The following is a 17,873-nucleotide window of genomic DNA, read 5'->3' as shown; positions in this document are numbered from 1 at the left end:
CCTGTCAGCGTCTTAAAGCACAACTGAAAAAGTTTTCGTTCAGACTAATTTCGTACTATTGTTTTTTGAGTGACGTCACAGCATGACCGGGAATTTCCAATATGGGGGTCACCACAAAATGTCTTTCATGTGTCTTTTTAAATATATCGATAAATGAACTACTTATCGTGAGTAATTATTGCATATTTTTACAGTTTTTGGGAAAATATGCTTCCGTCTTTTATGCAATCAAGTTGTGATTTACCGGTAAATTCAAATCGACTCGAGAAGCATGTCGATTTGTGCTATGGGAAATTAGCCAGTTATGGAAAGACTTCGCATTTTCCGATAAACGTCAAAATGTAAAAAAAGAAAATGCGATGTCTTTCAATGAAGGACTAGGATAACCTGTGTATGTGTGCACAGCGCTGTGTTGAATACTTGATGTTGCATATAGATCTGTGTTTAGAATAACACAACATAGTCCGATATGGGCGTTAAAAGCATATAAAAGTGCAGTGTGTGATAACTAATGAATTACTTGGGATTATTTTTATTTGTAAGTAGATCATTTGGTAGGGTGTTTTTTGGCAATGTTTATCGTTGCCTTTTTATAATTAGATAACATATACATATCTGTATTGCTTCAGCGATTCTATTAATTAAGATATATTATATTATACCTACATACATGTACAGTACAGAAAATTGAAGTAAAAGTTCATAGTATAAGTACTGTAATGATATATCTAGTGCAACTGTAGTGTATCCATATATTGGATTACGTATCGGGGGCGTAGCTGTTGTTACTCATTTTGTAGCATACATTTTATATATAAAATAATAGGCACGATATTGTATGAATATTAGCTTATATCGATTGATCTTCACAGAGTTAAAACTCACTGTGTCGCTGATGAGATTATCGATAAAAGTAGCTGTGAAAGGGGAAGAAACTCTGAGATAACGCTGATCAAACTCCTCACAGTGATTACTTTCCTTGGCAGAATTTCAAAGACGTCACATGATGATGAAAGTCACATGACGTAACGTCGAAATTCAAATGTAAATATCGACCGTTACATAGAAAATCTAACGTCATTTTTCTCTTTCTGTTTTATTTTTTTAACTTTTAGTGCCTACGATCGATATAGTTTATCAAAAAATTATCAAAAGTATACAAAATAACGAAAAATAAATTCAAAAACTAAAAAATATCAAAATATTGTCTCGGTAGAAAATATTCTCATATTTTTAAAAAAATATTTCTAAATATTCATATTATTTATTTATTTATTTATTCTTAAACATTGTTAAATAAATGAGAAAAAACTTATCTGATAGATAAAAGCAGTAGATAAAACAATTTTTGAAAAAAATATAGTATATATATCGGACCTTGGTGGCAGAGATCTACGCAAACTCCTCACAGCGGTTACGTCACGCTTTGCTACTTTAACAGATCAGGGGAAGTAACCGCTGCGAGGAGTTTGAGATCTACGCCGAAGAATTAAGGGGAGATCACTGCGTGGAGATTGAACGCTGGTGTACAACGCAGAGAAAGGGAAGAAACTCCGATTACACACAGTAAAAGGAAAAAGTTGATGGTAGGAACTCCGATAACGCATTGTAAGTGATAACGCAGTGCAATGGGAAGGAACTCTGATCACAGTGCTAGGTGAAGTAACTCCGTAAACGCAGTGCAACTGGAAAATACAGACTTAACTCTAGTTCGAAATGGAAAGTAATGTTGATGAGGATTTTTTGAAACTGCAGAAGCTCTTACGTGAAAGAGGTATTACAATTATTTGCTGATGAATTAACAAAACAGATGCGTTTCTATAAATATTCTTCTTGATTTAATAAAAAATACTACAAGTAGTAAAAGTAATTAAACATTTGAACACATGGTCGCCATTTTGAGGGTCATTCACAATATTTTATATGCTTAACTTTATCATTAGGGATTATATCTTATCTTTAATCTTAAGATAAGATTAAAAAATCTCTAAAATAATTCTGTCATCTTAATGCAAATTGATAAAAACTCACATGTTTGTGCTAAAATAACGAACATCTTCATATGTATACAGAAATTTGAAAAGTTATGTAAATCAGCAGTTAATATTGATTTTATAATATTTTGTCAATTGTATTCCATAGAATATTGACCAAAATATGGCTGCCTCTTTTGACAAGGGAGGCAAATGCGGTAGAATCGCTGCGATTATCGGGAACTATATATCGAATTTAATTTATGGGTGTAAACCCATATTCTAGAAAAAAATCCCCTCTCTACCTCCACCCCTCTGCCCTTTTCCATGCATTAGTTAACCGAAGCACTTAGTTTTAGATTTTAAGAATTAGACGAATACAAAAATTGTTGTACATGTATAGTAATTCTATCTTTAAACATCCGGCGTTTGACTCATTATCTAGTAAAATGTATAATACATCTCCAGTTTTTAGGTTTACCCACCTAATTTTATGTAATGGATTCGTTCTGCTTTTATTTATGGAACTGTCCATTATCAATTTTAGGGATATCAAGAGTTAAAAGTTAGTCAGCCAACAGTATAGAACCTCGGTTCGTGCAAGTTGAGGATTAAAGTGCAACTTTTATTAGTATTTGTTCACATTCATAATTATTCTTAGCCTGCGGTACAGGATATGCGTCATTTGAATTGTTCTAAAATAATAAATCAGCTGATACGAATTCAAACAATGGCTTTACGTCACCAACACTTTGCATGTCATATGGCGGCGTTGCAGATTTGTCTCCCGTGCTTTATTTAATGCCCGTGCAGAATCTGATTAATTACCCTCCGGTCTTCCATAAGCTAGCTGAATGGTTTTCTCAAATAAAAAATCCCTTACGAGATTCGAACCCAGAGTGGTAATGGACAAGTGACTTGAAGTCAACAACTGTAGCCACCATACCAAAGAGACCTAAAATTACCCTTTTAAACTTTTTTTTTAACATGGACTATTTTCATAGGGTCGTTTTATGAAAGTTTAAGTTTCAACAGCCTCTCTTCGTGTTTTCTTCTTTTTTCGCACACTATTATACTTAACAGTATCATGAGGATTTAGCTCAATACAGGATTGGAGCAGTACCTCTAGACGCTTGCAGAAATCATGATCACAAAATAGACAAATATCGTTTTTTTCGCCGAATTTTACATTTTTCCTTGATTATCGTACTTGATTCGGTGTGAAAAGATGAATTAGACCTGTTAAAGTTCATTCCGTTGGGTAAAAAGACAAGATTTTAGCATTTTATCATTCAAGCGCCTTGTCCGGTATATACCGGAATACGGTATTTAGTGTGGTGCTCCAATCCTTTTTTTAGTCACAGCCGTATCATGAAGGGTTGAATAAAGTCTGAATACGGAATTACGGTAATTTTGAGGGATTTCGGAAAATCTGTCAAATATAGTTACATGTACTTAAATTTATCATTGTCAAAGAGTTTATAAAACTTCTATGTTTTTGAAGATACCTGTACAAGTGATGTGACGGCGCCACCACTCGAACCACCGCCTGCGTATGATAAAATAAACAGTGAAACGCATCAAGACGTTGCACCGCCATGTAAGTTTCCTTTATTTATTATTGAAGAGTTAATAAAGGCAATATGTTTTATTGCTTATGTTAATGATAGACCTGAAACGTTAATACATGCATGAGATGTAATCCTTACAACAATGTATTATATATACTAGAATTGAACAGAATAGAATATTGTATAAATTTTTACTTGTACTTATTGTATATAGAATATACCAGTAGTTTAATTTGTTGTTGTGATTTTCACGCTTCATTTCGTTCATTTCAGACTTTTATAAACCGTAAGTACAGGTTTTTCTTTTACTATGCATACGTTGTAAAATACTTGCATTTGTTTTAGTAATTGAAGGGTGTGATTTTTTCCGGATAAAAGTCATTGACTTTTGATTTTGCATTCTTACTAGGGAAGAAACTACTAGTATCCTGCTAGCATAATTTCAGTTGACTGGCGGTTCTACCCAGGTGTCCGTTCGCGCCTGAAATAATACATGGAAAGAAAGACTTAACCAGTGAAGTTACTAAGTTGTCACATGAACTTAACTGCGTCGATGTGCCTTAATATACAACCAAACAAAATGTGTAATACACTTTAAAGCTTATAAACATAAAATTTGAATTTCCTACGTAGATCAGCTGGGACACTTAGAATAGAAATATACGCGAAAGATAACTAAGAAATATACCGGTACTCAGATTAAATTGGAAATTGTATTACATGTATTGCGCTGTTATTGAATTTTGTCTTAAGCTTTTTCATCTCGGTAGAGCCCTTTTAAATAGTGATATTAATAAAACAAACATTATGACGTAATTTAAAACGTCACAAAAGGAAGAACGTCAAGACGTCACATAGTGACGGCAATCATAGAGCGGAGCTGGCAAAACACTGACGGTTGGCAACAAGCTCTTCACAGCCTAAAATGGCTGAAAAAGATAAACAAGATCTAGTAATGGTTGATATAGAATATGCAAAGATACATCCATTGGCAGAAAATGCAGACGACAATTTTAGAAAAAATATCACTGAAAGAAATGAAACAGAGAAGGAAAGACTTGAACGTATAGCGGATATGTTTTAAGCAAGACCGCTTTACAGCAAGGAGTGTATTGAATATCAACGTAAAATGAAGAGAAAAGACGAAGATTTAGATCGACATACAAGCAACTGTTTACAGTCTAAAGCTGAACGTGTCAAACAAGATCTAGATGTAATTGATATCGAATACGCCGCAATACACCCAACTGACGAAAATCTTGGCAATATCCGGTTAACGCCCCCTGGGGGCATTTGCATTTCCTTCTTTCTTTTACCTCTGTTTGTGCGCGATTGTTATTTTCATCTGTGTCATTAAGACGCTTGCATATTGTAATTAGTCACGTGATACATATATATAGAAGTTAAAATCTCAAAATAATCAAATGATGCTTAACCCCCTCCCATGAACTAAAATCGCCGCCCATGTAAAATAATACAATTTAGAAAGTTAATTATTATTTAGATAATTGGATAAAAAACCATTATGATCACATAAGGTCATACGCTTGCTGGACCAATAATATACAAAAGCTAAAATATTTCTGAATTTCGTCCACCACGAAGTTCAACATAATTATATCATGTTATGAGTAAATTGACAAGTATAAATAAGTTGTAGCGGATTTCACGTGGATGAGAAAGCACGGTTTTGTCGTGTTTTTCTTTTTTATTTCGTGGGCAACAAAAGGGATACATTATGTGAACTAATAGTACTTTTTAGGTACTGATTTAAATCTTAATTTTGTAATGGAAGCTTATTTATTTTTTGGCGTTATTTGATGGATTATGTGAAATTCATATAAAATAAACAACGATACGCATACATTTTCGTCCCGGGTAAGTTTTGTTTTAAATATAGGTTCATTCCGTAAGAAAGTATTTTCAGACATTTCCTTCAAAACAATGCCCAGTCCCATTTGGTAGAATAATTAACGGAATGAATGTTATTAAAGCTGAAAGTATGGTCAATATCGACATAATATATATTGTCAAAAGGCAAATGCCCCAGGAGAGTTTCCGACTATGATAAACTAGCGTAGGCAAACGTCCCGGGAAAGTTGCCTTTTTGTTGTAAATGTCATTCATTCCGTAATATATATATTCAGATACTTCCCCCAAACAATGCCAAGCCCATTTTTTAAGTTAATAATGGCCCCCGAAGAAAACCCTCTTCCCGGGGAGAACTTCCCCTTCAGTAGCATTTTAATATAGAATGAAATATATCCGTCGCTATATATATACTCTGGTTTTCTGCCCCGGGTGAGATAACCAGAGTATATATATAGCGAGTGATATTTATAAAGCATTACTTACATGCTACTGAAGGGGAAGTTCTCCCCGGGAAAAGGGTTTTCTTAGGGGGCTTCAATGCTTAAGAAAATGGGGCTTGGCAATCTTTTTGGGGAAGTGTCTTAATAACTTCTTTTTACGGAATGAACACATTTACCGTAGAAGGCAACTCACCCGGGAAAGATTCCTTATATGCAGATGTAATGGTAGGAATAGCACCCGGGTGATTTACCTTCTAGCATATATGTATACGTTCATTCCGTAAAATGTCATTTAGATACTTCCCCCAAAACAATGCCAAGCCCCATTTTTTAATTATAAAGGCCCCCGAAGAAAACCCTCTTCCCGGGGAGAACTTCCCCTTCAGTAGCATTTTAATATAGAATGAAATATATCTGTCACTATATATATACTCTGGTTTTCTGCCCCGGGTGAGATAACCAGAGTATATATATAGCGACTGATATTTATAAAGCATAACTTACATGCTACTGAAGGGGAAGTTCTCCCCGGGAATAGGGTTTTCTTAGGGGGCTTCAATGCTTAAGAAAATGGGGCTTGGCAATCTTTTTGGGGAAGTGTCTTAATGACTTCTTTTTACGGAATGAACACATTTACCGTAGAAGGCAACTCACCCGGGAAAGATTCCTTATATGCAGATGTAATGGTAGGAATAGCACCCGGGGGATTTACCTTCTAGCATATATGTATACGTTCATTCCGTAAGATGTCATTCAGATACTTCCCCCAAAACAATGCCAAGCCCCATTTTTAAATTATAAAGGCCCCCGAAGAAAACCCTCTTCCCGGGGAGAACTTCCCCTTCAGTAGCATTTTAATATAGAATGAATTATATCCGTCGCTATATATATACTCTGGTTTTCTGCCCCGGGTGAGATAACCAGAGTATATATAAGACAGCTACAATATTTTTGCATATATATTATACAGCATGTCACTGAAGGATAAGATTTCTCAGGGAAGAAAATTGGATTTGCAATCTTTTGGGTGAATAGTGTTAGTGAATTCAATTTACGGAATGAACATATGTTGTGTACAAAGGAAATCATTACAATCATTCATTATTAACTGGGTAAATTCACAGGTACTATTTCTCCCGTAGTGAACCCTTTTGAAATCTTGTTTTATGTGTTACTACCATATATGGATAAATAGGGTCACAATAATTTCGAGACTCTCGCGATTGCTATTGTGCATAAAGTAAAAAATGTCAAACAGAAATCGTGAAATTTACGGACGTTACTTCTGGACATTGAATTTTTAAGAATATTGATTTTTGCCTTCGTTTATGTTAACGGGTTAAATGCTGTTATATTTCTTGACTGGGTTCATTTGATAGTTTATGCACGTGACCTTCCTGCTCACAGGCATTTTAAAGCGTTATTTATACTTTTTGAAGGCAAGCGTCTACATGACCCAGATCACACCTAAACGGCAAAAGCCCCCAGGGGGCGTTAACCGGATATTGCCAAAATCTTAAGAAGGATATCGCGAAAAGGCAAGAAACAGAACAAGAAAGGCTTGAACGTATAGCAGATATGTTTTTAGCAAGACCGCTTTACAGCAAAGAGAGCATTGAATATCAACGTAAAATGAAGAGAAAAGACGAAAGTAAAGCTGAGAGTGTCAAACAAGATCTAGAATTAATTGACATAGAATACGCTGCAATACACCCAACTGACAAAAATCTTAAGGGGGATAACCCTAAAAGGCAAGAAACAGAACAAGAAAGGCTTCATAGAATAGCAGACATGTTTTTAGCCAGGCCAGCAAATGTCGGAGATAAATGTAAAGATGTCAATGTTAGAATAACGAAGAGTGACGATGAGGTGACCACTAAAAAGGCGATGAAGAAAAATAAGAAAAAGGTAAGTTTCAACAATATGTTTTCTGTCCGATCATATTAAAACTGATAAAACATGTCAATATAATTTTTATATTGCTTTGATTGTTTTAACTTTAAAGATTGAAAAAGACAATGTCGGTTATTTTTTTTATAAATGAACATTTTGCTAGCAATATTTAAGTTGCAAGTTCCCCGTCGCCTAGAACACACATAAGCATTAAGTTTAGTCCATCTTGTGAATTGATTAATTGATTGATTAATTGATTGCAAACTTAAATTTGCAAAGTGACTTGCCGAAATAAGAATACCAAAATATTTCATTTGTTTGCGGGTGAAAGAATCCAAAATATTAGAAATAAACTATAATGCATATGACATGATCAAAATACATATACAATGTTTCTTAATTTTAATATTTAATTTAATGGAAATTTCTATTCTTTTTAATTTTACAAATAACTAAAATTTGCCATTGATGTTTTCTTTTGGCAAACAGAACGCCGCCAAAGCAAGCAAGGTACAGCAGCCGATGGAAGCAATTATCGAGTGTAAAACTGCAGACGACACGAAGAAACGCGAACAACATACGGGCTGCTACGGGTTCATCAGAGCTTGGGTGGAGAAACGTTCCTTAAAGAAAAAAGAGAAAAAGCTGAAGAAGAAAGGCACAATGGATGAAAAATTTAGCGACATTATAACAAAGATTCAAAAGTCCCCAAAATTCTACGAAGCAGACGACTCGGCCAATATCCGACTTGTTATTGACGCCTGGGAGACTGGCGGCGTCAAAAGAATAGCTTTCAATTAAAAAAATTTCTGACCGACTTAAGCCCACATCAAGTAGACTTACACTATTTCGTTTTTGTTGTTGAACAGGTGATAGAAAAATGTAAGATAAACTTCATTAAATAGTCATTTGTGACAGTAAAAATATCAATGTTGGAAATATTCGAATTAGTTTCACATGCATTTGTTAGTCATGTGATACAAAATAATTATACATGTACATTCAGTAGTAACATAGCAAACACTTTAACAGATAAAATTTTGTTTTATTGTTACTATTCTTGTGTTCTTTATTTATTTACCTTTTTAGATCGTTTGTTTGGGGGAGGGATAGGGTGGTGTATGGTAAAGGTCACTTGCATTTTGTTTGCGAATTTGCAAGTAGAACACGATAGATAAAATGTACTAGTAGTGTTTGAAAACGGTGTGACCTATAGTTCAATCCCATAACGTTATGGAAAAATTAATGCCAGTTCAAACTGTACTGCCATCGGAACTTTGATTATGTCTACATATCTGACTTCTGTGGTGAGTGGATGGAGGTGGTGCAAGTCACACCGACAATGTAAAGGTCGTGGCAACTGTCAACCTTTTTTAAACTGGTTTCCCTCTGTGTATTTTTTCAAGAAGCACCGATATTCCTAGCTTGCTAGAAAGCTCTTATAAAAGAATATTACGTCCCTTACGGGGATTCAAACTAACAGCGGTGAGGAGGAAGTGACTTGGAGTCAATTACCTCAACTTATTGGTCATGGAGGGTCCTTACATGTACGTCGGTCAAAAAGCACCAGAGGTTCATTGTCATTAAATTTTTGATCAATTACATTTTAAAAGACTGTTAAGTTGGGACTTGAGATCCCCACCTCTAATTTTGATATCGTACACGGTCACGCTCACTGCAATGACTTTTTCAAAACTTCTTTACTTTTCATATTGCATTGATTCATTTTTAAAGTTGGATATATTTCATCCGAGCATTTCCGATTCATTGATGCGCGTAAGAAAGGAGTGCTCAGTATATCTGAAATCTTATACTTTTTTGCGAAAAGAAGACGATAGATGAAATGTACTAGTATTGTCTGAAAATGATATGAACTATGGTTCATTCCCCTGACGTTATGGAAAAATTAATACCTGTCCAAACTGTAGTGCCCTCGGAACTTTGATTATATCTACATATCTGACCTACCCAGTGACAATTTAAGGCCAAATGCTTGACACTCGGCAAAAAAGCTGTTCAAATTACCACAATGGGTATTAATTAGCTTAAGGCCTTCAGCGTATCATTTTTATACTGTGACAGGACGGGCTCATGCCGCATGTTACTTGTTTTGCTTCAAATTTCGGACATTCTGTTGTAAACATATACATGTGTATAATAATCCTATTATCCTTCTGATAACGGTTGTATATTATTTGTGGATTATAGGGAGGATCAAACAAATATTGATGTTCTGCCACCGGAACCAAACCCTGGGGCAGCAGACGTACTTGTGCCACCATCAGAAAAAACAGTAAGCAGTTTGATGTATATGAGCCGCGCCATGACAAAACCAACATAATGCGTTTTCGACCAGCATGGATCCAGACCAGCCTGCGCATCCGCGCAGTCTGATCAGGATCCATGCTGCTCGCTATCAGCTTCTCTACTTGTTACAGGGTTTGTAAATCCTGATCACAAAGGCTGGTCTGGATCCATGCTGGTCGCAAACGCATTATATTTGTTTTGTCATTTATGCGCGGCAAATACATATTTTTTGATATCATGTCAATAGTATTTTAAAGGCTCTTTATGTCTCAGAAATGCGTTTTACTTTTTTAAAGGTTTTTATTTTTGGTGTACTTTTATAGTTTCAATAATTTTATCCATTGCCAAATTACCTGAACCATCTTTTTCATCTGTTGCTTTTTTTTGACAATTAGTACAGTTACAGTAATTAAGTATTTTGTATGGAAGTCAAAATACTACTTTTTTTCACGTTTTCTACTTTTATGACAAGTTTATCGGTATTTCCTTCAGGTAACAAGCATCTAACATGCTCTCAAACCATTCTTTAAACGTAATAAATTCATGTTTGTCATTTCTAAAGAAGTAAATATTTATAATTTATTTATAAAGGGATATTGTGCCTTTAATGTAAAAGTTACCTTTTGATTTTACTTATTACATTATTGATTTTATTGTGTTTCCAAAACATCGAGTTTTTTTCTCTTTCAAGTACTTTAAACATACGCTTTTTTGCGCATGCGCACTCACTTATTTATTGACGTTTTCATAAAAAAGGTCGAATCAGTAGTTGATGAGAAAAAAACAGAAACAGATGAAGACCTTGATGCATTGTCGTGTATTTTAGTATGTAAGTTATTTTGTATTTTATTTCTGTTAAAGCGAAGATTAGATTATTTGTTTGATTTATTTGTTTGATTCCATATTTTAAGAAGTGGATATACGCTGTTCATAGTGATTGCACTATTTAGCAAAACTAGTATATTTTAAGAATTAGAATTCTTTTATAACACAAGCTGCTTTCAAGTATATTTATACTCTTAAAGGCCCATTAAGCTTCAAGAAATATTTAAAGATTTATTTTTCAAAAGGTTTTTGTCTTTAGTGTCATGTTGTAGTTTCCAAAAAAGTTACTCATTATCTAATTATCTGAACCATCTTTTGCTTCTGTTGTCTTTTATAATTAGTACAGTAATTTGTCTGGCAGCCAAAATACTACTATGATTACATTTTGCTACTTTTATGAAGAATACTTTCACATTCAATGCTATTTTTTCCCAGATGATAAGCATATAGCATGTTCTTAAACCATTATTTATTCGTTACATAAGTCACGTTTTACCTTTCTGAAGAATGAAATATTTATTCGTTTCTGGGCATAATGTGCCTTTAACTGTTCAAAATCTCGATTATAATACGAATGATGACTTCTTTGTTTCAATGTTTAAGCCTTTATGTCAGTGCTTATACCTCTCGAGCCCTCTATTTAGAAATAACCACTATCCAACAACATTATAGATATGTTAAAGCGGCCTTAAGCTTTTCTGAAGATTAAATATGTTACTTTCAGATAAGTCGTTTTATCAAATGAATTCAGGTGGAAAATGAAATTTGCCCTCGATAAAAACATAAACAGTAAGGACCCCCCAAACCAGTCCTAAGAAGTCCTAACAATGATATGATACACTTTTCCATGATAAAAATACTGAAATACTTAGCTTGAAACAACTCTGACGTGTTTTCCAACAGAAAATAAAAACTGAAGGCCGCTTTAATTTCAAAAGTAAGGCTTCACACTAAATGTGACCTCTCTTTAGCAATAACTGAACTATTCGTTACGAAAGACCGGTGGGAACATTTCAATTTATGAATTCCCGATTTCATCTCCATGAATCTCCGTTTTGAAGTTGAAATTGTGAATTTATGTGGTTGAAATCGTGAATTAACGAAGTGGAAATCTTGAAGTTGAAATCGTGAATTTGTGAAGTTAAAATTCGTGAAGTTGAAATCGTGAATCGTGAAGCTGAAATCGTAAATTTGTGAATTCTGCATGTTGAAAACGTCTGTTCACGAAGTTGAAATTGTGAATTCATAAAGACATGAAAGATGAAATCGGGAATTCATGAAGTTGAAATAACACTTCCGATCTTTCGTAATTTGTCCCCCAAGGGTATTGCTTTGCAGAGGTTGAAGAGTATCATATTATATTGTAGATTTCTTTTTTTTACAGCATTATTTTGCCTGATGTGGGTAGCAATTGCCGGACTAAGCATAGCTAAAATTGCCATGGGTATAAATATCATTTTAAACTAAGATATAATTAAGCTATAAAAAGTAGTGTATTTAATATTCAACGTTATTTTTTATCAAGTTCGACCGATAATTTAAAAACTGGTGATTTTGTTTTAGATAATTAATTCAGTATTGAGTTATCGTATTGCTATATAATTTATTGAACTTTTGGATATTTACATGATTTTTTTTGTTTGATTGGGGTTTTCGATGCACGAACACTGTGAAGGTCAAACGGTGACGTTTCAGCACTACTGGTGACGGAAGACCTCAGGAGCCCCTCTGTGCATTATTTCAGGGAAGTAGAAAAAGCACTGACGTTCGGTAAGCTAGCTGAATAGCTTCCTCACACTAAAAAATCGAAAGTCCTTTGCGGGCTTCGAACCCAGATTGGCGAGAGGCAAGTGCTTTAAAGCCGACGACCTTAACCACTTGACCTTTGGAGTAATTTTTTAAGTGAAATTGTATCCTTCCGCAGAATAACTGAAGGTAAAACACAAGTAATATTTGTTTGTCATTGTCATCATCTTATTATTGGAAGAGTTGTGTCCCTTCTTGAGTAAATTGTGAAATTATTGCTTTCCACGAAATAAAAGGATTTCATTTCACTGAATGTGTTTATATTTGGCATGCAAGTATGTATGTATGCCAAAACACTGATCAAATTTAAAAAAAAATTCTGCAATCAACAAATTGCAAAGTTGATTTAACTGATTTCTTTTAAAATCAAGTCAAAACATTCAATTATATTATATGATAACTTGTTACCTAGAAAACAGCATAACAGGTATTTTTCTTTTACATTTGATAGAAAAGTCAAAATATGAGCCATTTACAACAATAAATTTGCTTTCGTTCTGTAAGGCACATTGTTGTCCATCATACCTTCTTGTACATTTGTCATCGGGCGAATATTGTTACTACGGTGTTCCGTTCGGGCCAGCGCGTTTTCTTTGAGAACGGAATGCGCCAAAAATGACAGTACGATAGTGACAGTACGATGGTGACATTATGACAGTACGATGGAGAAACACGACAGAACGATGGTAACAGTACTGTCGTATTGTCACCATCGTACTTTCGCCTTCCTGTCGACGGATTGTATTGTTGTGCTTCGCCATCGTACTGTCGTAGTCACCATCGTACTGTCGCACTGTCACCATCGTACTGTCCTGTTCCGCGAGAAAACGCGCTGGTCGTAACGGAACACCGTTTGCTACGCTTCGGCGGAACTCTTGTTATTTTATCGATATCATTTTTATCTATTCAATCAGGATCGTCATATCTACACGACTGTGATATCCGATTTATGATCCCAATTTACCTCATTGTGAGCGGGCTTGCACCGCTATATTTCACAAAACTTATCTGCGGAGGTGATGATAGCAGTGACTGCTCTTTATGGCAGATATGCTGGTCAATCGTTGGATTCTTATTTTGTCTTGCCTGGCTTATATGCGGTATGAATTATTTTCTTTCTGATCATTTGTATAGTGACCATGCCACGCGGAAATCTCCCGAACATATTGCTTGGATAATGGCTTTGGGCCTTATGTTGTGTGAGGAGGACCCTCCAAATTAGTACAAAATCGACTATGTAAAGAAGTCAGACAAATGCTGTTTAAACAGTTGGCTCGAGAAAATTTTGTTTTTTTTTACGAAAATTTAGTTTTTCTTGTTTTTGTTTTTTGGCAACATATTGTTCTTATTGTGAGTGTGTGAATGATAAATGCGCCAAAGAGTGTGATTTAACTATTATTATTACAGATAATAATAATTAAATGATAATATTAGACTGATTTAATAACCATAACAGATTCAGTATTGGAATAGCTTAACTTTTATTATTGGTATGGTATGGACATAATTTAATCGGTATTAAAATAGGTTCAGTATGGGAAATTAGGCTCGGTATGGGAAAAAAGGTTCGGTATGGGAAAATAGGTTCGGTATGGGAAAATAGGTGCGGAATAGGTGCGGTATCGGAATAGTTTAACTATTTCTTTAGGCATGGCGTGGAAACAGTTAAACAATTACTATTATTATATTGTTTATCTATTATATGTTTTTATCATTATCGTTATCATCCTTTACCCATCAGTTATATTGTTAGACTATTATAATATCTACCTTACTTAAATTGTATTGTTTAACTATTATTATAGGTTCGGTATGGGTCTACCTTACTTTCATTGTATTATTTAACTATTATTATAGGTTCGGTATGGGTCTACCTAACTTATTTTGTATTGTTTAACTACAATGTATTATTATAGGTTCGGTATGGGACTCTACCTTACTTATGTTGTATTGTTTAACTATTATTATATGTTAGGTATGGGTCTACCTTATTTTAATTGTATTGTTTAACTATTATTATAGGTTTGGTATAGCTCTACCTTACTTATTTTGTATGGTTAAACTATTATTATAAGTTCGGTATTTGTCTTCCTTACTGAAACTGTATTGTTTAACTATAGTTATAGGTTTGGTATGGATCTACCTTACTTTAATTGTATTGTTTAATTATTATTATAGGTTCGATATGGGTCTACCCGATTTAAATTGTTTTTCCTAAATATTTTATAGGTTCGGTATGGGTGTACCCTACTTATAGCACTGTGATGGCAGAAGACTTCAGACCGTGTACCGCAACAATAACAGAAAATTGTTCTTATGGAACTTGTGACACAGTTATTATCAAATTTGCATTTGCCATGGTCACGCTTGATTGGATTTTTCTGGTGCTAATGATAGTACTTTTTATTTGGGTAGTGATTAGAGATAAAAGTGATAAAAATTGAAAACATTCGCATTTTGGCTTTCTTATGAAAGCAATGTATGAAGACAAAAGGAAACGCTTTGGTGAAATTTGAGTTTAAAGGCTTATATGGTACAGTTTCAGAAAGAAATAATTTATAAGAAGAATGGAAAATGTGTAATACAAGTTTGTTTTTTAAACATTTGAATTTCGAGTTATCTGCCCTTGAATTTGAAAGTTTCCTTAATATCTGAACGACAGGTAATTTACAGTTAGTCGAAAGATGATCAATTTGTTTTTCATGTACATGTAGCTGACTTCCTTTCGTGTGATTTAAAATTCTATTAAAGACCTGCTTTCGGGTAACTTTTTATCTGTTAAAGTGAATGGCCTATAATGAAATGTCTGTAATACAATAAAAAATACGTTAATAGTTTTTAGTAATATAAATAGCAACAAACAACGTAAAATTATTCATAAATGTTATTGACGAGAGTGAGATACATAACCCAATATGACATAATTATATCTATATAGCAATTAATAAAATGTTTTAGAACAAAATATTAATATTCATCATAAAAATTTTCATACGAAACTACTAAGACCTTTGTCAATCTTTTTTTTTCAAAATTTTGTCTACCTTTATTTTCAAATCATTGTTCATAAGAATATCAAAATCATACATTTCTATTGTTTTTATTAGTATTTGAAATAATTTTGGAAAATATGCCCATTGTAGACCAATCCACTTTAAACCTAAGCCAATTTTCTTTAAAAATGATATATTTTTCATGAATTGTTAGTCCCTTGAAACTGAGAAAATGTAACAAAAATGTTGAATGGAACTTCACGAAATTTTGTATTATGACAATGGATAAAGTAAAAAAAAGTAACCATTAGAAAAAGTAAGGTATTTAAAACCGTTATGTAAGTTACCTTCTTTTGACATAACTGAATTTTCAAATTCAAGGGCAGATAAGTTATCAAGAAGGTAACTCAAGGTCAAGCTCGATAAGTTTTCGTACGATAGCCTTCCTTTCTTCGCGTTATCACATTCTAAGATCATGCAAATTCTGTCGTGCACTTTTCATTCTGCCTAAATGTCTAAATCAAGTATAGCCTTAAAGTTTCAAGTACCGTTGTCCTATTGTTGTTTTTGGCTTGTATGGACCGCGGCAACAGCGTCGACATAGGCGATATATCGACATAGGCGGTATATCGATATACACGATTTCGTTATAAGAGGAATTTACTGTAGATGTATTATCTTGCATTTATTGAAATATTATACATGTAACTTTGGAAATATTGATCACTTTACTCATGTGACTAGTGTACGGGCAGAGAAAGTGAGCATTGTTGATATTTCAGCTGAGTGAATGCCTGTACAGAATTAAGCATATCATAATTATGTCAAATACCTGTATGAAATTGATACATGAAATATGCCTTACATTTTTACCTTTTGCTTAAATAAATAATTTGAAAATTCTAAATTTGCTGTTGTACAATTTTTTCGTATATTTTCTTATTTTGTATGATGTAAATTTTGTATGATGTAAATGATGATGTAAAATGTCGAGGCTGTAAAATAAAACAAACGTCTTATCATTTTATCTTTACATATTTGTCAGTGATGATATCTGAATGTTTTTGCTATACATGTACATTTTTTGTTATTATTAAAGTTAATGTTTTGTATAGAAATCTGTATTTTGTATCTTATTGTATCTTAAATTAGCTCCCTTGATGTCATACGTCCCTTGAGTCCGAAATAGTATGTGTCGTCTGCAATTCCAAAAATGTTTACAATATAGAAATCACTCTTGAAACAATGAATAAAAAAAATAACTATCTATTTCACAATGTTTATCAACCTTCGATGGTTCAAGGGGCTAAACCTCTCTTTATCAAGGAGTTTGCTGTCTATTTTCTAAATCACATATTAATCCTCTTTCTTTCTTATACTATGATTACCTGTATTGATTTGTACATTACAAGGTGAAAGAAAAAATCTGATTTATATGTGATTTGGAAAGTAAAAAGCAAACTCCTTGATAAAGAGGGGTTTAACCTCTCGAAACGTTGGAGGTTGATTAACCCATCACTGAAAAGACTGCTCATCAGAAAGGAGGTTCTGCATTAGGCGTCTATTACATACAAACACTAACAGTATTATGATCATAGAAAATATGTATGTATTAGCTCTTGAATAATGAAGATATTACACAATTAAGATTAAAAGTAAAACAATAATATCAAATACCAATATGTTACTAATTATCACCAGGTTTTGCAAGTTCCAAAGCGTCAAACAGCTCTTTACAGCCACGCTCATTGTCCAGAGAACAGTTTCACATTTTCCAGGTAGTCACCACCAGTTGCAATACATTTGCGGTATACCAAGTAGAAAGTATTAATTTGATTGAGCCCCTTTAACCCTTTCGCTGCCAGAGGATTATTGTTTTATTGTTCAACTATTTGCCAGAGGATTTTCTAAGAAATTACCATATTATTAAATAATATAATTATTATTATTTGTTATTAGTATTATAATAATTATATATGTTTCCAAAATTGTTAGTATAATAATAATTATTGTCGATGGTATAATTTTCTTAATATTTATTATTATTTTTATAACTGTTATTATTAATTTATTATTATTAGTATTATTATTATAGAAACGGCTAAAGCCGTCCATATGGCAAATACGCCGAAAATAACAGGGACGGCTTAAGCCGTCCCTATGGCAGTGAAAGGGTTAAGGGGTCTCTAGGGT

The 17,873-nt window shown here is 33.6% G+C and overlaps 1 protein-coding gene across 1 annotated transcript; it reads left to right on the top strand.

The window, feature by feature from the left end:
* Positions 1 to 1,456: 1,456 nt before the first annotated feature.
* LOC132757148 (uncharacterized) lies at positions 1,457 to 16,790 on the top strand. Its single transcript, XM_060748342.1, has 8 exons — positions 1,457 to 1,774; positions 3,478 to 3,573; positions 3,818 to 3,830; positions 9,958 to 10,042; positions 10,813 to 10,885; positions 12,266 to 12,325; positions 13,602 to 13,787; positions 14,917 to 16,790. The coding sequence occupies exons 1-8, from the start codon at positions 1,717 to 1,719 to the stop codon at positions 15,129 to 15,131; spliced, it is 786 nt and encodes a 261-aa protein (XP_060604325.1). The 5' UTR covers positions 1,457 to 1,716; the 3' UTR covers positions 15,132 to 16,790.
* Positions 16,791 to 17,873: the final 1,083 nt, after the last annotated feature.

Source organism: Ruditapes philippinarum, unplaced genomic scaffold, assembly GCF_026571515.1.
Source record: "Ruditapes philippinarum isolate M1 unplaced genomic scaffold, ASM2657151v2 ctg2744_1_1_1_1, whole genome shotgun sequence".
Classification (NCBI taxonomy): Eukaryota; Metazoa; Mollusca; class Bivalvia; order Venerida; family Veneridae; genus Ruditapes; species Ruditapes philippinarum.
This window is presented reverse-complemented; position numbering and strand designations above follow the sequence as displayed.